General features: G+C 40.8%; 1 protein-coding gene across 2 annotated transcripts in view; it reads right to left on the reverse strand.

Annotated features, from left to right (window-relative positions):
- ADAM17 (ADAM metallopeptidase domain 17) overlaps positions 1 to 22,420 on the reverse strand; it is a 2,408,764-nt gene that overhangs the window by 302,583 nt on the left and 2,083,761 nt on the right. For both annotated transcript variants that reach the window (XM_044079174.1, XM_044079166.1), the window contains one exon: positions 6,997 to 7,085. In XM_044079174.1, coding sequence (XP_043935109.1) covers positions 6,997 to 7,085 — 89 coding nt within the window. The remainder of the gene's footprint in view (positions 1 to 6,996; positions 7,086 to 22,420) is intronic.

Below are 22,420 nucleotides of genomic sequence, written 5' to 3' on the forward strand. Positions count from 1 at the left end.
ACAGTCTTGAGTAAAATCCTTGTCCCTGCTCTTGCTGTGGCACTTGTTGAATAGCCCCCATGTGCATGAGAGATGCAACTTGTTTTTGAGCCTCTGCCCATTGATTTTTTGGCAGGTCTAGCCAACTGTTTGTCCTTGGCAGGGTATGGAAGTGAAACTTGTAGCCTTGTGACACTATGTCTAGAACCCATTTGTCTTGGGTAATAATGTGCCAATTTCGAGAAAAAAGTGCTAGTTTTCCCCCCTAAGGGTGCTGCCAGAAGATAAGTGCTTGGTACAGGCAGGGGGAAGTCATTGGGACTGTTTCCTGTATGGTTGTGATTTGTCCTCTCCACTTTTGGAGGTAGAAGCACTCCATTGCTTAAACGTGTACGAACCTTGTGGCTGGGATCTGCCTCTAGGGCATCTAGATCTGCCCCTTTGAGGTCTGTCTGACACTGGAATGGACCAATTCTTTGTAGGCTAGTGTCTGCTAAACCTAGGAGGCTGTACCTGTAAGAATTCATTGACCATTTGCATAGATTTAGCTTTGTATATTTATCTAGCATCTAATAATTTTGCTTTGACATGATCATGCAGATTTTGTTCCTTTAACCAAGCATGCCTCCTAATGACAGAAACCGTAACAGCGGCCCTGCAGGAGGCCTCTAGAGAATCAAAACCACATTGCAAAGTATGTTTTCCAACTTGTTCAGCTGCATGCAATAAATCCTGCATTTCTTTGTTTTCTGCACATTCAGAATTTATCAACATTTTCTGTTTAAGCAGCGTCATTATATATTGCTGATATTTGAGCATATGTAACTGGCAATTTAAGGCCCTTATAGCGAAGGTAGCAGATGTGCAAATCTTTTTTCCCCATCTGTCTAGTGCCCTAAATCTCTGTCAGAGGGGGTAGGGTTTTTTTCAGTGGAAGCCTTGACCCCCTTGGGACCCTGAGAAATAGTTTCTGGGTCTGCAGCAGGGTTTTTGAAAAGGAATTTGTGAGAGTCAGGAACCCTGTAGTATCTGTCCAGCTTAACAGGAGCTGGAGGTAAGGAGTCAGGGGTCAGACTAGACTCTGAAAACACATCATCTACAATGTCTAACACAGGTGGAACAGCTAGAGGCCTGTGTTGAGGTAGTAAAAGGAAGTCTCTGAGCCTTTCCTTAGATTCTGAAAAATCTTGGCTCTCCCAGTGGAAATGCTCCCTCATGGTATGCACGGTTTCCCCAAAAGAGTAGTCCTCAGGAGGAGAAGCTGAAAGAATAGATTCTTAAGCATCAGAATCCTCACAGGGAGGTAGAGAATATTCCTGATCAGAAGAGGAATCAGAAGAAAGGGAAACCTGATCTGAAGATTCATAGTCTGTCTCTTGCCTAGGCCTCTTATCAGGAGGGGGATGGGAACCCCTGATCAAGCTAATTAAGTCTTCGGCCATTTTGAGCATCTGTTTTTTGGGCATGGAGGCCTGTCCATGAGGCTGTTAAACTTGTTTCTTTGTCTTTAAAGGTGCTTTAGTCTTTGCCTTTGAAGCTGAAGTCGTTTTAATGTATAATTGTTTAGGTCTGAATACACCCTCATAAGTCGATGCCTGCTCAGCGGCTCTGGACCCATCTGAGGGAATAGTCTCCAAGGCTCCAATACTTTGAGCTTCTAGTGGCCTTGCCGAGTCCACGTGGGTGTCGGTAGCGGGCTGCGACTCTAAAGTAGCAGGCATCAGGGGCTGCAAAAGTGCCTCACTGAGAACCGGCGACTGGCTTAGGAGAAGCCTCGTCGTCGGTTTTGGACCTCGGTAGCCTGTCTTTTTCTTTGCATTTTTTGTGAACTCCGGTTGCCGGATGGCTATCCGACGACATTGTATAATTAAATCTTCGGCCAAAATAGCTTAATGCAAAATCGTACCGACGCTTAATAGTGCGTTGGTTAAATCTACAACAAAACCGACAACTAGCTACATTGTGGTCAGGGCCTAGGCAAGGAATACAGTAAGAATGAAAGTCCTTATGAGGTATTTGCTTCCCACAAGAATTACAATTAACTTTTTCTGACATCGGACTGGAGCAAGAAAAAAGTTTCCCCAACGGGGTACTTAGCTTTTAATGAAGACTTCGGATCTGAAATTCGAACACGAAAATCTCAGGAGTCGGCCGACCGGCACTTGCGATCTGCTTCTGCTTCGGGCACCGCACGGCAAGAAAGACTGAAGAAAATGGCGTTGGCTGCATCTTTTATACCCCTGACGACCTGACGCCAGGGAAGGGGTGACAGCAACCGACGCAGGACCCAATACTTTGGAATTCAGGCCGACTGAGGGCAAACTGCCAGCAGGATAACCCAAATGTAATGACTGTAACAGTGAAACACGAAGAACATAAGCGCCCTCTAACTTAAGCGAGTGAGAGTTAGACGTCCCCTAACTTAAATGGATGCTAACTAAAATCTAAAAAAGGGAATTGACATGAAAAAGAAATACATTAATGGAAGGTTGGCAGAAAATCTTAAAGGGAAAAAAATAGAAGATTAACTATAACTCAATAACTACAACACAAAGACACTACTAACAACAACAAACTTAGCCCAGAGCTTGCTAGAAGATCCTTCTCGCCGTGCGGCAAATGAGATCTGGGGAAGTTAGGGAACTACATTATGGGTAGGAAGGATGCACACAAGCTTTGCTGAAGACCTCGAGTTTTTGGAAAGGCCAAGACAGATCCGACCCATCAGTGAGAATAAAGGCGAGATTGACAACACATATTCTTTCTGCAGTTAGAGGAGGGCAGACCCAGGGGGGTTGTTTGAGGAGTTAAGGAAATGTAAAACTAAAAATTCAGCAGATTAGAGCAATTGAATGTTTAAGAAAAGATTAAGCAAATAAAGCAAAAGCAATAAGAAGCTTGCGAAAAATGGAAGGCAGAAAGAAGGTACACAATCAGCAGCATTTAAAGCTGGAGTTCACTAAAAGACATGTCAGAAAGCAGTCAAAAGAGTAGAGAACTATCGCATCCCCACTAAAACTGCTATAATAGAGCTTAAGAAATTTTGGGGAGAAATAATTAGCTTTCAGCAAGGAATATTACTTATAGGTGGAGAATGGAATTTGGTTTGAAACAGTGAAGATGTATCTGGGGGTCTAGAAGCGATAATATAACAAGGAAGAGTAGATTTTTGAAGAAATTTATGAAAATGTTTGGCATGGAAGATGTGAATTCAGTACTAGGAGTTCGGAGTGAATTTACATATTACTCACCGAGATACAAAAACTGGGCTAGGCTAGATAGATTTTATATCTCACAGGAACATGTGCATTTAACTGAAGGTCTTGAAATGCACCCAATAACTTTTTCAGATCATGCACCGATAATAACTAAAATAAAAATACAAGGTAATGAAATGAAAATGAGACGCTGGTGCTTCCCACCTACCGGTTGAAAAGAGAGGAATTTAAGGAATGGGTTGTGGACTTATTTCAGGAGCTACTAGAGAAGACAGATTTGTCTTCTGAAAATATAGCTAAGGAGTGGTATAAAATTAAAGTGGAGTTTAAAACTAGGTTGGAAATAAAAGAAAAGGAGATATGGCTAACAGTAACAAGAATTATTTAGAGGGATTGACAAATGTTAATCATTGCAAAATAGGGGAAATCTCTCAGAACAAGAAAAGGAGCAACTGCAGAATGCTAAACAGAAAATAAGGGATTACCTCAATAATATGCATGAGTTTAGAAAGATTGGTGTTAAGCAACTGTTTTTTGATAATTCTAGAGTACAAAAACGTTTAGCACAACAACTCAGGCAACAAAAAATGGAAAGGGCAGTCAACCAAGCTTAGGGAGCCTATAACAAGGAAGATAACAAGAAACCTTGTAGAAGTATTAGAAATATTTAGAAAATGTTATGAAAATTTGTATAAAGCAGAGAAATATGGAAATCAAGAAAAGGTACAAATGGAAATATGTTTATGGAAGAATTAAATATCCCATAGTTAGAGGTACATGAGGCTCAATTACTAACAATTAGGATAGGAAGGAATGAGATAAAAATGGCTATGCATAACCAATCAACAGGAAAGTCCCCAGGAATAGATGGCATTGCTGTGGAAGTTTGGAGGGAAAAAATAAAAGATCTGAAAGGTTTGGTTTAACAGTATTTTAAGAGAAAGAGAAGTTCCAGCATCCTGGAAGAGGACGGTGGTAAGAGTAATACTTAAGAGAGTAAAGATCCATTGGATCCAGCTTCATACAGGCCCATTTCATTACTAAACCGTGATTATAAAGTGTTTATGTCTATAATGGCTAAAAGAATGGCAAAAGTGATAACAAAATCGATATACATGGATAAGTGTGGTTTTGTGGAGGGGAGGCAAACATTTGACAATATTAACAGAACATTGATGATCCCGAGGGAAGCAGAATGTAAGAAAGTACCACTTTTATTAATGGGTCTTGATGCAGAGAAAGCTTTTGACAGAGAAGATCGGGACTTCATGAGCAGGGAATGGAAGCATTTGCTTTCTCTGATACAATTATAAGGTTGATTAGAAGAATATACGAGGGATCAGAGGTGCAAATTAAAGTGGGTGGGGTCCTCTCCAATAATTTCTGCTTGAGTAGAGCAACCAAGCAGGGTTGTCCGCTTTCCCCTTTGTTGTTTGCCTTATATTTAGAACCAGTGGTAAAGAAAATAAGGGACTCAGAAATTCAAGGATATAATTGGTATGGTAGGCAGGAAAAGCTGGCTCTGTTTGCAGAAGATATTATGCTATACATGACAAAACCAGAAAGGGACATTACAGTGTTGTGGAATATTTTAAGACCGTTTCAGATCTTCTCAGGATACAAAATTAATGAAGCTAAATCAAAGGCAGTAGCTGTAAATTATATACCCACACATGAATTATTGCAACAATATCCATATTTATGGGGACATAATTAAATTAAGCATTTAGGAGTATGGATTAAAAATTACTCTGAGGTAGCAGCTAAGGATATGTGGGAAGAGACTAAACAAAAGATAATACAAAAATTGAGAAACTGGAAGTTTTGTTATATGGATATGGATACTAAGATACAAGCCATTAAAATGTTTTTAGTCCCTTTAGTCTTATACACAGGTATGTAGGCCACGGTGGTGCAACAGTTAGCGTTGTCACCTCACAGCAAGAGGTTCTCCCGGCTGGAGCACCTTCTGTGTGGAGTACGCATGGCATCCCTGTGGTCGAGTGACATTAAGACATGTAGGTAAGTGCGTGAGTGAATGGGCGTGCCTTCTTTGAAGGTTGGGCATTGGGCTGGTAACTCAGCACCGTAAAAATCAACTGCCAATCATTAGCGGACGGGAGTTCCGCTGTGGCGACCTCTAACTTGGAAAAGCCGAAAGACTTTTAGTCTTGTACACAGGTCAGACATACTTTTATCAACCGGAGGAGAAATTGTGGACAGCAATTAAAGAGTTGAAGGATTTTATCTGGGAAGGGAAGACAGCAAAGGTCAAATGGGATAAGCTGATTCTACCAACAGAACAAGGTGGACTAGGATTACCTAATTTGAAAGGGTATTTTAGAGAAACACAGTTAAGGCTCTTATACATAGCACAGGCAGAAAACTATAATTCCAGGTGGAAAGGGATGATGATGACGCAGGGAGAAAGCTCAAGAAATAAGGAGAGACTGGGATTTTGGATGCAGACTCTTAAGGAGAACAACACAAATCATACAGAGTATTATATTCATAAAATAGTAGGGAGTATTCTAAGAACCAAACCATGGAGTAAAGAGATTTTGCCAATAGGGTTGACTGCGGACAGGGATACAAATAACAGGCAAGAGGGGGCTGGAAATTTATTGGAGAAAATTGGCAAAGGAACCAAAGTATTGGGAAAAAATAACTAGAAAGGTAATGTAATGGGAATAGGCCAAACATTTATTTGGACTACAGGTTAGAGATTGCCTTCCCTATTAAGGACTGATATCAGAGTACAGACAAAGGGAAAGAAATAGGGGCCTCCTAAATGAAAGACCAGCACTAGTAGAGTTTTTAATAGAATGTAGAACAGAAGCTGCAGTTAAAAATGGAATAATTAGTAAAGCATATAAAATACTGCATGATAATTACAAGAATCAATCAGAGGAGCTTAGAAAGGATTGGGAGGAGAGACTGGGTAAGCAATTCACAAACAGACAATGGGGGATATATATGTATATCTCCCAAATATGCAACAATGTCTATGGGGATTTAGGATCTTTGCCTGGAAATGTTTACATAGGTATTGTTATACCCAAAGTAAATTTTTCCTCAGGTGGATAGCAAATGCTGGAGGTGTGATGGGCAAGAAAGAGGAAGCTGGGAACATATTTTTTGGAGGTGTGATGAGCTGGCAGACTTTTGTGATTCCCTGCGGGCTGCTCTGTTGGAGATGCTGGGTGGGTGGACTGAACTGACTGGGGAGATGATTTTTTTTTTAAGTTATGCTACAGAACTGGAATAGCCTAGACATAGGAAAGCCTTGCTGAGTCTAATTATGGTGGCTGCCAAAAAAGCAATTACTAGAAAATGGAACTCAAGGCCTAGACCAACTTTACTAGAAGTGAATACAGTAACTGAGATAAAGAAATGGGAAGAAGCAAACTACATAGGAAAAAATGGGAATTGTGGGAAAAGTATGTGCGGAGTAGGAATGAGGTTTAAGCAGCAGGATTTGAATGAGCTATATAATGCTTAACTGCCAATGACTAGAATGTTTATAAGTGATTAGTAATGTTTACAGCTACAGCTGTTTCAATGGTATCTGTGATGTAAACTAGTTACAACTAAAGTGATTTCATTTTGTATGTTTTTCATTTATATAAATATAAGACTGCCTTTGTCACATGTGAAAATTTAATAAAGATGTTGGAACAAAAAAAGTAGAGTTCTACCATGGAATCTGAAGGCCAGTAAAAATACACTTAAGTGACAGCATGCATTTTACATTAACTACTATTACAAGTACAAGAGAAGTTGAAAAACATTTTCTTACCACACAGTGCACAAGAATACTCAGAGGAATCCAAAACAGCAAGGAGAACACCATAACAGATCCAACAATATTGTCAGCTAGAAATTTGCCTGTAAAGAAACATTTAGGATACTATATTAGCCATTTGTTCCAAAATGTATCCTTTCAAAAACAACTAAATTTGTTTTTACATGCAGTCAGTTTTAAACAAATCTCTGGAGCAGATATCTTCAGCCTTGTGTTTAATCACCAAATATCTCTGTGTAGAAACACAGCCATCTGTATGTGGTGCTCTTATCTATATAGACTAGAACAGAAAAAACATCCTACATAGAATACATGATAGAGACATGGACAAAAAACAGCTGACCCTATAATCACTTGCACTATAGAGTTTTTTCCCCTATCATTAGTCATCCAGCTCCAAGGCAATGGCTTCCAGATCATAGCTTTGTATGTCCACAAGCCGCTACCATGCAACAGACATTTAGCATTTTGAAGGCTGTAAAATGAAGTCCCACTAGTATAACCCAACCAGCCTCTCCCCTGTCTAAAATGGGTAGAAGGATGCACCTGGAATAAATCTGTGGTTTTCCATCCATTTGTCTAAGTCAGATTTGTAGATTGTGAAGGATGTTTTGTTTTACAGAATGCAGGTGTGTTTGATCCAGAGGTGAGGGATTCTTTAGGAGAAATATTTGCCTCAAGCTAACAAGTTAAATTTATGTTAGGTCCCTTAGTCTTGTACTTGTATTACTACCAGTCTTGTGGATACGTAGACCAAGACTTGGTCATTTATAACAATATAAGGCCAGGAACAGACTGCCACATAGTCTGTTAGAGACAAAGACGAAGGGCAATCTGGGTAACAAAGGGAGCTCATACTCAAGAACCTCTAGGGGTATTCAAGTTGGGTTAGCTTCCCAGACAGGTACAATCAAAGGGCACAATATACTCTAGTATGAGCCTGAAGAGGGATAAGTAGAGGAGGATGATGAGATCATTTAATCCAGAGGAGTTAGTATTAAGTTGGATGAGTTAGAAGGCTTTCCTAATGGTAGCAGATATGTGGTGGTCAAAGGCGAGTCCATTCTTCATGAAGATTCCTAGGTCTCAGATGACAGTGTCTTTGAGGGGGGTGGGTCATTTACATGGTAAGTGTGAAAGCTCCAGTTTCCTAAACTGCGCAATGCAGCCTTTGCTGATGCTCAGCTTAGAGATGATCCTGACACCACCAGTTTGTCTAACATAGGACCTCCTTCAGAGTTTAAGTTTATATGGACGAGATGATGATGATGGCTCCATGCTTGTAACTATCTGTGAACTTGGTCAGTCACAGGTCCTTAATATCACCATGGACAATGGAGTTCTGATGTCAAACTGAAGTGGTCCCAAAACACACTTGGAGTACACCACCGGTTACAAGTCCATTGGAGGACATTATCTCATCATCTCCAATAGACTGGTGTCTGCCAGTAAGCTAGATGGCAATCCAATAGGTTACAAAGAGATATTTATTGAGTTTGACTAGTTTCATGATGATGTAAGTGTAGGATATTGTGTTAAAAGCATTGACTAAATTCAGGTACGCTGTGCATATAGAGTTATCTTCTCTGACTGTTTCATACAAGTTAACTATGTTTAATATACACAACCTACATTTTACAAAACACACTGGTTAGAGTCTAGTGATTGTAGCTTCCCTTTGTCCCTTGTTATGAAGTCCTGGACAGGGTTTTGTAATTGTCCAGCATGTGGTATTAGGTCTTTTTTATTGTTAGTAAGGTAAGGAGGAGATTTAGGTCATTATTCTCACGGATAAGTATGGAGTTAGTGGCATTTCAGAAAAACAAGAGACATGGCAAAACCAGTACTGCTGTTACCTACACTTGTAGGCATAAGTAGGTTGTAAGCAAAAAAAGCCATCTAATTAAAGCGTAGTGTCACTACTTTGGAAGTAGGTTTCGGTGGCAACACAAAACCACATTTTGTAAGTGTTACACTGCCTTTGTTGCAGATGTCTGTTCCAAGAAACATAAATCATAGTGAAAATGTGGTTTTGTGTTGCCACCAAAATCTACTTCCAAAGTAGTGACACTACTCTCTTCTTAGATAATAGTGATTAACCTTAAACTGGTCTGATGTCAAATCAATAGTATGAAATGATTACAATTCAAAAGCTTTGGTTAAGTCCTAATAAATTACACTTGTGCCGATTCCCATTTCCAAGGCTCTACAGACATAATTATAAAAACTTGACAGATTAGTAACTGTAGAATGGCCTTTTTAAAACTAATGTCCAACAGTTCAAGATTGTTTTAAGTATAATTTCACTAAAACCTCTCTCAAAGCATTTACATATTACTGGTGTTAGACTTACTGGACAATATCTTTGTGCAACCACTTACCTCCAGAATTAAAAGTTGGACTAACTAATGATTCCTTCCAAGAATGTGGCACATAACCTTTACAAATCATGGAATTCAATAATCTAATTAATATGCCCACTAAATATTCTTTTAAATTAACAAGCAAAATTCCAGGAATACAGCCTTGTCCTCTCAATGCGTCAATTTTAATTTTATTTAAAGCTCTTTATAACATCTCTCCTGTAATAGCAGGACATTTTATCATACTATCAATTCCATTATCAAAGGACACAGAAAAACAATCACCCATATTAACATTGAAGCTCATAAAATATTCATCAAATTTATCGGCAATTAATTCATAATGCAGAATTATTAATCCACCTATAAAAGTAGTTAATGAACTCTGTTCCATTTCTAAAAGAACTGATATTTATAATGTATGTGTGTATGACCAATTGCCAAAGTTTTATATTTTATTTTTACATTTTTCAAATTTAATGACAGTTCCTTACTCATCAACTTTAACTCCTTTTTATTAAACTTGTTAGGGAATTTACACTAAATTCTAGAAGCTCTCTTTTTCCTTTTGTATAATCTATTCAAGTTATTATTCCACCATACTGGGAACCCATTTTTGAAATTTACTATTTTGTAGAAAATTGTCTCAACTACACTACTATACAATAGTGTTTCTATATTTTCATAACACCTACTAACAGTCATGGGCATCTCTACCCAACCCAAAGTTGCTAAACTATTCTTTAACTGATAATAATAAATTAGTCCAGAATTATGTTTTGTCCATATTCTTGGTTTACCCTTAGCTAATATTTCAAATAAAAAAGAAAAATGATCAGATAATCCTAAAGGAGGAGACATCTAAATATTCTCCATTATACTTGGATTATCTGTCACTAACAAATTAAAGATATTACTAAATAAAGTTGATTCTACAATCAACTGTGTGATGTTATGATGTTCCAAAATCTCAATGAATTATCTTTCAAAATTATTTCCTTCCTTAACTTGCCAATCAATGGTAAGATAACTATAATTGCTATCAATATCAAGTTTCTATAACCTAAGTTCATATTTGGTAAGGACAAATAATAGTATACATCTAAATCAACTGCTGATGTTAATAAAATAATATTCCATAAACCCACAATACTACATACTCCAACTTAGAAATTATCTTTACTAATTTGCAAGAAATTAGATTTTTAACCCACAAAGTCACTCCTCCTCCCCTCTTAACTGTACATAAACATTTAAACTTCTTATATCCTGGTATTTGCAAGTCAAATGAATTGTCTCTGCAACAGCAATAAACTCATACTCTCCAGATAGTACAATTAATTTTAACTAAATACCTTAATTCCCAAACTATGGACATTAAAACAGCAGTGTTTTAAACATCTAATGAATTTCCTGTTTCCATTGCACATGGAGTATAACACCATAAAAAAGATTTAGTACAGTGCCTACACAAACCTAATAAAAACTTTAGATTCATAGTAATTAAGATGAACCTTTGAGAACTAAGTCATATACATAAGTTTTCAAAATGTTCCTAATTTATTATAAACTAAACAAAATTTTCTTAACCAATTACTCAACAATTTTGCTTATGATTGCATTTTTCATCTTATTAAATACTAGAAATCTTAAATCAGCTCTTCCCTGAAAATGCATTTATTATAGGTTGGTTTGACCTTTACTAACCTTGGTAACAAATTCAAATGGTCAATTAACTTAAATCCCAGTAAACAAGAAACTAACACATTCTTTATTTAATAATCTTACTTCACTAGCTATACTTTTTACATTTCAGTCCCAATAACCAATAATTCAGAGCTAAATTATTTTTTCTTTTTTTAGCTTTTACAGACATATAGCTAGTCTTACCACTTTATTAATACTCTTATCTACTATAATTGACCCTCCTAAAGCTCTTCGTTTAAAGGAGAATTCCACCCAAATGTTAATTTTTCTTCCAAATTATTTTCCTTCCCTGCAATCCAACACTAAACATGCCACATACAGAAAATGCATCACTTAATAATTATTCCATTTGATTTATGTTTGAACTTATTTCTGTTTGTCTTTCTTTCCTGCATCTGTCTTACTTATTTAATCACAAAGGCTATTACGAGTGGCCGATTAGGTTAGGTCACTTATTCCTACTATACAGCCATTAAGAAAGCAATACTGCTTAAACATTGGCATTTATATGTGCCTTATCAATCAAATTGTCAGCATCATACCTCAGATATATAGTGTGGCCTGGAGTCTGAACAAAAGCAAGGCTTTTGAGCTAAGTTTTCAGTTGCAAATAAAGAAAACACAAATTATACTTATTATTATTACAAATTAGTTTTTTTCCTTTAATCAAGCAATGAGTGCTACAAAGAAGAACAATATTTTCTTCTTACTTTTCAAGTATGTGATTTTTGCATTTTTCTCTACACTTTATTTTCTGCAGAAGTGCATGTTTCTTCTGGTGTTTTGCTCCAGCATTTTTTGCATTGATACAGTGTTTTATAGAGACAAGTCAGTGAGTCAGGGAAGGAAGATTAACATCAAATACTCTAATTTTAGCTACAGTATTAAAACTGTGAATGCAACACAAATCTCGGCCAAAGTAACACTTATTAACCACAGGGATCAGATTTCTCACATCTGAACAATGAACTAGAGTTGTTACTTTGACAAGAACAATTAGCTCAGCTACATTTTCACACCCATCATCCAAACATTCCTTAAATTCTGTATCAGAGATGGTCACAAATGAAAATCAAAGAAGGTAAAGTAATTAAAATGCTGACTGATACTGACAGTCAAAAGTAGGCAGTTGTGATACTGTTTAAGTTGATAAAAGAAGTCAAAAGCAAAAGAAACAAACTACTACCAGCCTAGCACAGCTCCTTCCAACCAGCAGGACCGAACACCACAAATATGCAGTCAAAAAATAGTGAAACTCGTCAGGAACAAACAACGGCCGAAAATGCCAAACTTACTAAAGCAGGTCGTTTAAAATTCCAAAGGGTAACATAGGCAAGACGCCAATGAACGAACAACTTCAGTTTTATTAAGCACCACAATTCTGCTTTTCGTCGGCGACCTGCACCAACTTCTTCAGATTTTAAAAAACATTTTGTGCTAAGCGCTGCAACATTTAAAGCCATTACAAGCAGAATTCATTTAAAAGACACCCCCCCCCCCAGTTCCCTTAAAGCAACAAAGTCAAACTAACAACACTCTGATTAAAAATCATATCCCATAAGTAAAGAAGCCTTCGTTCTTGCTGGATGGGTTCGGAGCCGAACCTCGGCTCCGACTCGGCCGAATACTAAAGCTTGACAGCTATTTTTACCGGCTCGAGGCTATCGTATGTCCCATAATGCTAGGCGAAATATACCCATGATCTCGTTTGATAGCTAACACTATGGACAGACATGTCCCACCACTAGAAAAAGACAAAATTGAGAGCTATGTAGAATTACAAACCCTACAGCCTTGCCTGTCACCAGGGGTACCAAAGGGGAGGTAGAGCTCTAGCTGAAGGTATAATCCTGGTGAGAAGGAAAAAACTCACCCAATACTCTAGGTCTTTCCAGGCTCGGGGGATGGAGGGTGGGACGCGAGAAGAAGACAACCAACATGGAACGTTATGGTAAGTACATAGCTTCTTAATGTTAAGTTGTCAATCTCGCCTTCATTCTTGCTGGATGGGACAGCGTCCCTAGCACCTTAGTCCCGGGTGGCTCAATGGAACAGACTCTTGTGTACAGTGGAACCAAAATCAGCCCTATTTCTGGAGGCAATATCCAGTTTGTAATGAGAGATGAAGGTATGAGGAGAGGCCCATGTGGCCGCTGCACAAATAGAGTCCATAGGTAATCTCGCCTGAAAAGCAGCTGAGGAAGCTAATGCTCTAGTTGAATGAGCTCTAGGCTTGGTAGGGAGCTCCTTATGCCTCAATTGATAGGTCAAAGAGATGAGAGGTTAACCATCTTGACAAGGTCACTTTAGAAACCGGAAGGCCCTGCTTCCCTTCGGCGTAAGACAAGAAGAGTTGGTCTGATTTTCTCATTGGCTTGGTTCTATCCAGATAGAAACGTAGTTGCCTATGGACATCCAAACAATGTAATTTTCTCTCAGCTCTATCAGTGTAATTTGGAAAGAAAACTGGGAGATCAATGGTCTGATTGAGATTTTTTTCTGAGAGTACCTTAGGTAAAAAGGATGGATTTGCCCTAAGAGCCACTCTATCTTTGTGAAAAACAAGATAAGGGGGCCGCACAGAAAGTGCTTGTAGTTCCAAAACCCTTCTGGCTGAGGTAATAGCTACCAAGAAAAGTGTTTTCCACGAGAGCGGTTTTAATGAGCAGGAGGCATCAGGCTCAAAAAGAGGTAGAATTAAAGATGACAGTACCAAATTTAGATCCCACGGTGGAGGAGGGTCTTTGACTGGTGGCCTAAGTAATAGGGTACCCTTCAGAAAAGCTTTGCAAAGCTTGTGAGACATAATACTAGACTCTGACAAGCCAACATGGAAATTTGCAATAGCCGCCAACTGGACTTTGATAGTGGCTGAAGAGGAACCTTTTTGAAAGAGTTCCGCTAGAAAATCTAGAATTGTTTGGACAGGGGCAGTAAAGGGATCAACTTTGTTCCTTTCTGCCCAAATAGAGAAACGTTTCCATTTACTTGCGTACGTCCTTCTGGTGTTAGACTTGTGAGAGGCAAGGATAATCTGACGTACTGACGGGGAGATTAAGGGAAGTCTGGCTAAGGTTGGAAGTGGAGCAACCAAGCTGTGAGGTTGAGAGATGACAGGAATTGGTGCAGCCTGCCCGATTGATGGGTCAAAAGGTCTGGTACAGGGTCCAGATGCCAGGGCTGCTCCAGTAGATGACATTGTAGGAACGGAAACCAGACCTGTCGTGGCCAATAAGGGGCAATGAGGATCATCCTGGATCTCAAGGCAGTTGCTTTCTGGACCAACAGAGTGATTAAGGGAAAGGGGGGGGAAGCATAAAGGAGACCCCTGGGCCAATCGTGGACTACAGTGTCTCTGGGAGAGAGGCCCGGAAGAGGGTGAAGAAGTCTTGACACTTGCTGTTTTTAGGGGTTGCGAAAAGGTCGCAGCAAGGCTGCCCCCACTTTCTGAAGATTTGGTCCGCTGCTAGTTGGTTGAGAGACCACTCGTAGGGCATGAGAATGTCCCTGCTCAGCCTGTCTGCTATGACATTGGACTTCCCGGGAATGTGTTTTGCTACCAGAAAACGCTGAGAAGAGATCGCCCATTGCCAGAGTCTGAGCGCTTCCCGACAAAGAGGGTAGGACTTGTTTCCACCCTGTTTGTTGATGTACCATACTACAGACATATTGTCTGTCTGTATTGCAATCATTCCAGTGGGAAGAGAGTCCTGGAGAGCCTGCAACGCCAACAGGACCGCTCTCATCTCCAGGACATTGATGTGCAAGTGGCACTCGAAGGTTTGCCATGTGCCCTGGACTGTCCTGCCCTGAAAATGCCCCCCCCCCAACCCGATCAGGGAGGCGTCCGTTGTCACGGTGGCAACCAGAGGGGGGAGAACAACCGGTCTGCCTTGAAGCACCTGGGGTGACTCCATCCACCACGATAGGTGTTGTTTGCAAGACTGAGTGATGAGAATCCTGTGTGACATGGGAAGCGGCTAAAAGGACCATTGGGAAAAAAGCATCCACTGTAGTATCAGCATATGAAAATGAGCTAGGGGGAGCAAGGTGATTGTTGCAGCCATCAGACCAAGCGTTTTCAGTACAAACCTGGCTTGGACCCTGTCCACTTGTAGCAGGACTTGAACATGACTGCGAATGTCGCATACTGTTTGCGTAGGAAGTTTTGCTGACAACTCTACCGTGTTTAACACGGTGCATATGAAGGTAATATGCTGACAAGGCGACAAAGCAGATTTTTTCGAAATTTATAGAGATGCCTAGCGCTTTGCAGGTTTGTACAGCGTAATCCCTGGCATGAAGAAGCTGATGTCTGGTGGTGGCAGTAAGGAGCCAGTCATCTAAATATGGAAACACCTGGAATCCTCGACGTCTCAAGTGAGCTGCAACCACTGCCATGCATTTGGTAAACACCCTGGAGGCTGTGGTGAGGCCAAAGGGCAGGGCTCTGAATTGGTAGTGACTGGCTCCCAGCCGGAAATGGAGAAACCTCCTGTAGCACCTGTTCATTTTGATATGGTAGTACGCATCCTGACGGTCTATAGAGCACATCCAATTGTCCTGACCCAGAAAGGGAAGAATGGACTGTAGCGTGACCATCCGGAATTTTGTTCTTTGAACCGATTTGTTCAGTCTGCTAAGATCCAAAATAGGTCTCCAGTCCCCTGTCTTTTTTGGTACCAAAAAGAAATAGGAGTAGATTCCGGATCCTTGTTGGTCTGCCGAGACTGGCTGGATGGCTCTTTTTAAAAGCAGCTTTGAAATTTCTAGTGCTGCTTGGTCTCTCAGACCGGGTGGAACGTCTGGAAGAGGCCCTTTTGGTTGATGTGGGGTGTGGATAAATGGGATTTTGTAACCCTCAGATATGATCGACTGTACACATCTGTCCTGCGTAAGGGAGAACCAGGCTTCTGGGTACAGCGAAAGTCTTCCCCCGACTGCCTCCGAAGGCGGACAGTCGGGCAGCTCCTCAGGGGTGCTGAAAGGGTTTGTCAGAGAAAGATTCTCTGCTACCCTGATTCTGCGGACCCCCCCCCCCTGCCCCTAGGGCGGCATCTGTTATTGTTCCCTCCTCTGCCTCTAGAGGGAAGCTCACCACGTGCATCCAGCAGAACTCCCTGAGGTTTGCGGAACCACATTTTCCCGCCCTTTTGACCCTTAGGATATGGTCTAGAAGGGGTGGAAAAACGGACTCCCATGGCAGAGAGAGTCTTGCCTTCTTGTTCGCACCTGGTTAAGGTGTACTTCACTTGAGGTCCAAAAAGAGCAGAACCATCAAAGGGGGTGTTAGTGAATAATGCCTTGAAGGGGTCAGCAAAATTGCAGAGCCGCATCCAGGCGTGTCTCCTTAGAGCAACACCAGTACCTGCGGCTCTACTCGCTCCATCGGCTGCATAAGAGATGAGCCGCATGGAAGAGTTGACGATAGAGTTCAGGGTCCTTAGCTGGAAGTTGATCTTTTCCTGAGACCCCGCAGCTGTTGGGTCCTACAATGTTTCACCCAGTTCCTTGAGAAGGTCCCTCTGAAGTCGGGTGAAATGGCATAAGTAATTCAGCGACTGCATAGCAAAGGTCGTTGAGGAAAACATCCGCTTGCCATACCTATCCATCGTCCTAGATTCCTTATTAGGAGGATGGACAGGTACTGAAGGGTCAGCCAACTCCTTCTGAGTGGCTGCCGCCACCACCATGGCATCCACGGGGACACCCTTGGAAAGAAACTGCTTATCTGTGGGAGCAGTAATAAATGTAGTGGGCCTCCGGGGAGTTGGTTCCATAGTATCCGGAGCCGTCCATGCCTTCCGAGCCACTACCTCCATAAGTGGGTCGAAAGGCGGGGACACCCAGGAGGTGGAAGGGTGAGAACCGAAGGCATCCAGGTACACCGACTCGTCCTCGGATGGGTTAAGGGCAGACCAGTTCCCCCTCTGTTTGAGGATCTCTAAGATGTCAGAAAGGGAGACATCCTCAGAGGGGGACCTTGGAGACCCTTCCGAATCATCCAGGTCGGTGTCAGATGTCACTGACTCAGGAGAGTTAACATGCTTCCTCTTACATGTCCTCTTCCGAGGGGGCTCCCCCGCAGGGTCAGGGGAGGCCTCGGAATAGGAAGAAAGGCCCAATGGGGCAGCCTGGAGCATCGGTTCTCCTCGCATGGGGTCTGGAGGGTAGGCAGGGGCCGAAGCAGGCACCGTGGAGGGAGGGGCCAAGGAGGCCGACCGTGGTGCTGGTGTAGGAGCCAGCATGCTCCTCATCACCTCAAAGGTGCCCCTGTCAGGCAGAGAAGAAGGACCCAACTCCAAGGAGATGAGAACTCCCCCCGGCACCGAGAGGGTCGGCTCCGAGGCCGATGGGGCCGAACTGACCTGCGCCGAAGCTCCGAAGAAGGAGAGTGGGGTCGGACAAGGGTCCGATGCCACTCGCCCCCTCGGAGCTGACGAAGGAGTCTCGGCGCCCGGATCCCTATAAGGACGGAGCCAAGGACGGGATCAGAGCCAACGAAGGAACCGACAACAGAGGAATCGGTTCCGACGCCCCCACAGTACTCACCTCGACGACCTCCGGCTCCGAACTTAGCAGGGTAGTTGGAGGAGGAACTTGAGCGGGTGTAGGGGTAGCCCCTGTTTGTTGAGACGGGCTATCTAGCAACTGGGCCAGTGCCTGCGATTTTAAAAGCCGGCTGACTACCCTCTCGAGGTCATGGTCCGAAAGCCTGGAAGACCTAGAGGAATGAGATCTATGGCTCCGCTCCGACAAGAGTGGAGACTTTGGAGCCGATCTAACCGACTCGAGAAACGGAGACCTAGAGCGCTTTCTGCTCAGGGACAGCTCCGACACTAAAGTCGGAGCCGACTGAGGTCTAGATGCCTCGGTTCCGGCCGGAACCGACGAGGCAGCAAGAGCACCACTCGGTGCCGGCTCCGAACATGGAGCCGACGATTTGGAGGGGTTTGAAGGTTTCCCAGCCATAGTCTTAGCCGGGTAATCTTCAGGCTTTAACAAGCCTCTATGTATAAGTTTGTTTCTGCGGTCCTGCAGGACTCTAGGGCTAAAAGCATGGCAGATGGAACACGAGTCCTGCAGGTACAGAGGGCCCAAACAATACACACAAGAAGTGTGACCATCTGTCAGAGACATCTTCTGACAGCACGAGTCACACTTCTTGAAACCCGATACCTTAGTATCCTTAGACATACTGTACAAAAAACAACACACAATACCCTAAACTATGATAAAAAATACTATAAAAGAGGGAACTACCACTAAGTAGAAGGACAGAATTCCACACACACACACACACACACACACACACACACACACACACACACACACACAGAACAACCAAGGGAAAACTGTACTACAAGGGGAGGGTCAGAGGCCCAACCACCTTAAGGGTGGAGAAAAAGGGAGATTAGCAACTAAAGGGGGGGAAGACTAGTCGCTAACTATACTGATACTAAATGAACAAAAAAGGATAAAAAACTGACTAAAAACTACCTCAAAAGTTATTAATAAACATATACGACCTGGAGCCATAGGATAGCCTTGAGCCGGTAAAAATAGCTCTCGAGCTTTAGTATTCAGCCGAGTCGGAGCCGAGGTTCAGCTCCGAACCCATCCAGCAAGAATGAAGGCGAGATTGACAACTTAACATCTAACAATATAAAGCTAAAACTATTCCATAATTTGCACTTACATAAAGCGATCAAATGATTGCTCTTTATAAATATACTTGTTTAAACTCAATGTACAAGGTAAAAATGAACTAATTAAATGTGCAAAGATACCACAGTATATGAAATACTAATGAAGGAACATTTGTTCTCTCAATATAGTAAATGTAAGTGCATTTTAAAAACATTAAACATTAGGAATACATTTAAATTAAACAGATGCATTTAAAAATACGTATGTATACACATTACTAAAATCAAAAAATAAAAACAAAATGCCCAAATCAACATTATTTAGCTGGACTGACATCCAAATGTACCCAACAACTGAGCCCTCATACATCATCTTTCCAAACTCCTCAACTTAAGAACACAGCTGATAGATAAGATACTGTTGAGGCCAGGATGGTGGTAAGCTTCCAGCCTCAACTGCCACATCAGTTCCTTCAATTCCAGTTTCAATGATTCGGTCCCCCCCCCCCCCCAGTTAGCACAATTCAGATGATCAATAATCATAAAAGAAAAACCATGTCCAGGATTGTTATTTTATTTATTTTTATTTTTATTTATTTTACATTTGTTGACCGGGCTAGTCTAGCTGGATATATGTCCATTTTCAGTAGAGGCCCAGGGAGAAAAGCTCCAAGTATTAATGCTATGAAACTATGAAGTATTAATACATAGTTTAATAAAAAGTGAACATAAAGTAATTTAAGCTAAAATAGTAAGAAGTAAGTCAAGTAAAAACAAAACATTTTTTTTTTTTTTTTTTTTTAGGAAATTGGGAAATTAATAACACAATAGTCTTACACATAAGTGAGATATAGGATCCCACATATTATGTCATGGGGAAAGCATAGTACATTTTACAAAGTAACATAATTAGAAAGCATAATGAAAAGACTGAGGATAAAGTAAGAAAGGAAGAGAAGGAAAGATAGGAAAGGTATCAGAGTTAGTAAAGGATGAGTTAATGGATTTAATTATCATCCTAGGGCTAAATAAAGAGTTACTTTATGAAAGAGAGGCAGAATTTACACCTATGAGAGAGTGGAGAAACACTCAGGGATAACTAGTCAGTGGGTCAGTTCACTATCTTAATGTATATTTGAGGAGCTAGGAGACCTCAACTGGGTTATTGGGTAAAGAAGGGAGAGAGGGGAAGGTAAGGAGACAAGAAAGGAAGAGCAAGGCTAATCTGGGTTAGTGCAGGGGCATATCCATTTTTTATTGAGATATTTTTTGAGATTCTTCTTGAAAATAGGAAGAGAAGTCAGAGATGAGATATCAGAGGGTAATTTGTTCCATAGTTTTCCAACTGAGTTGGAGAACAAGCTATCTCCTGCAGAGTTATTAGTTGTAGTCCTGTTGATCAAAAGTTTGTTAGAGGAGCGTAGATGTTGCAGGTTATAATAAGGGGTAATGAAGCTGGTGAGTATTGGAGTTTTAGTGGGTTGGTACAGGGTTTTGTGAGCTATTATAAGTTGTAGTTCGATCTGATTGTAAAGTTCTAGCCAGCCAAGTTGTCTTAGACCAAGGCAGTGATGGGTCCTAAAAGGAGATCCGGTAGCAAATCTAGCAATGTTGTTGTAGGATATAACTAGTTTATTAAGGTTGGTACAAATAGGGCATGCATAGAGTAAAGTAGAGATAAGATGAGTTTTGGCTAAGGTAATTCTAGTAGCTGGGGTAAGAAATGGTTTGATTCGATATAGGGTTCCAATTTTTTTGTTCACAGTTTTTATAATAGAGTTAATGTGGTTTTCAAAATTAAGTTTATTGTCTATTGTAATTCCAAGTAATTTTGTGGTGGTGTCAGGAGAAATACTAGTATTGTTGTTGGAAGTGATAGAGAAATTTAGGGGGATTTGCTTACGTGTTAGCGAGAAGAGTAGTAGCTTTGTTTTCTTAGGACTGAGTAGAAGGCAGCGTTGAGAGAACCATTGTTCTACTGTGTTAAAGGCTTTTTGGGTAAGAGACTGAAGTTCAGTTTGAGAGGTAGCTGTGCAGATTATAGTGGAGTCATCTGCATATTGAATACAGGTAGTAAAAGGGATAGCTGATTGAAGGTCGTCAATAAAGATGGAAAAAAGAAGTGGACCTAAGATAGGACCTTGTGGTACACCTAGTGAGATAGGAAGGTGTTCAGATAATGAGTTCTTCCAGAGTACTGCTTGTTGACGGTTTTCTAGGTAAGATTTAAACCAAGTTATGCTGTTAGGATCAAGTGAGAGAGAATTAAGAATGTGCAAGAGTATTTGATGATTCACCATGTCAAAGGCTTTAGATAAGTCAATGAATAGTGCAGAAGAAAGACGGTTTATGTTACGGTTAGTGTTGATGGTGTTTGTGAATGAGAGCAGTGCAGTGGTGGTACTGTGGGAAGGTCTAAAGCCGTGTTGACAGTTAGCAAGTAGTTTGTTTTGGAGAAGATGGTTTAGGAGTTGTTTATGGATACATTTTTCCAAGATTTTGGCAATGGGTGATAATAAAGCAAATGGACGATAGTTAGAGGATTCATTAGAGTTTCCCCCTTTGTGTAGTGGAATGATGTGAGATATTTTCCAGATATCAGGGACAGTTCTTTCTTTGATGGATCTATTTATCAGTATAGAAATGGGATAGGCAATAGCTTTAGCTCCTATATGTAGGAACTCAGCAGGGAGTTTGTCTTCGGAGGGGGTAGAAGGTTTAAGTTTTTGTAGTAATGATAAAATATATGACGTAGAGATAGGAAAAAAGTGAAATGAGGGGGGTGTATTTACATAAACAGGATGTAGTATTTGTAAAGAAGGAGTTAAAGGCATTAGCTATTTGTGTAGGGTTGTCAGGGTGAGAGTCTTGTGGGTTGGGTGTGATTGATTGGCCTGGAGATAGAAGATTATTGATTGTGGACCAAAACTTTTTTGGTTCCTTATTGGATATTTGTTGTAGATGAAGGTAGTAGTTCTTTTTGTCTAATAGTATGGCTTTTTTAGTGTTGTTCCTACATTCTCTGAAGGTTTGATGGTCAGCTTGGTTCTTGGAAGTATGCCATTTAGCCCAGTATTTGTTTCTGGTAGAGATTTGTTGTCTAGTATTATTGCTTAGCCAGGGGGCAGGTTTGGTTTTGATTCTTATTTTGAGTGTAGGTGCGTGCAGATCTAAAATAGATACGAATGTAGAGTTAAAGTATTGTACTGCATCATTAAGAGGTAGTGACTTTAGTGGAGTCCAGTTACATTGTTGTAGTTGTGTTAGAAAGAGTTCTGAGTTTAATTTTTTTTGGAACGTAATGTTCGGAAAGTGGTAGGAAAAGTAATGATGTTTTTTTTTCTAATAATATAGGTTAATAGGTGATCACTTAGATCTTCTGGTAGGGTGCCAGAGGTGTAGGTTTGTTGGGGAGTATTAGTAAGTATCCAGTCCAAAGTGGTGTCTTTATTATTGCTTTTATTAATTCTGGTAGGGCCTGAAATGAGTTGAGAGAAGCCATGTAGGTTAATATGGGAGGCAGGGTTTGAGTAGTTACAAGGATTCCAATCAATATTTAGGTCACCTAGTATTATTGTTTCTTGTGGAACATTAGTAGTGAGCCAGCTAAGAATGCCCTCAAGAGTGTTAATGTTGTTTCCTGGGGGGAGATGTATATAAATAATATAGATAGATTTACTTTTGTTTAGATGGAGTTTA

The sequence above is a fragment of the Protopterus annectens genome, chromosome 1.part1 (genome assembly GCF_019279795.1).
Source record: "Protopterus annectens isolate FY-2018-M chromosome 1.part1, PAN1.0, whole genome shotgun sequence".
NCBI lineage: Eukaryota > Metazoa > Chordata > Ceratodontiformes > Protopteridae > Protopterus > Protopterus annectens.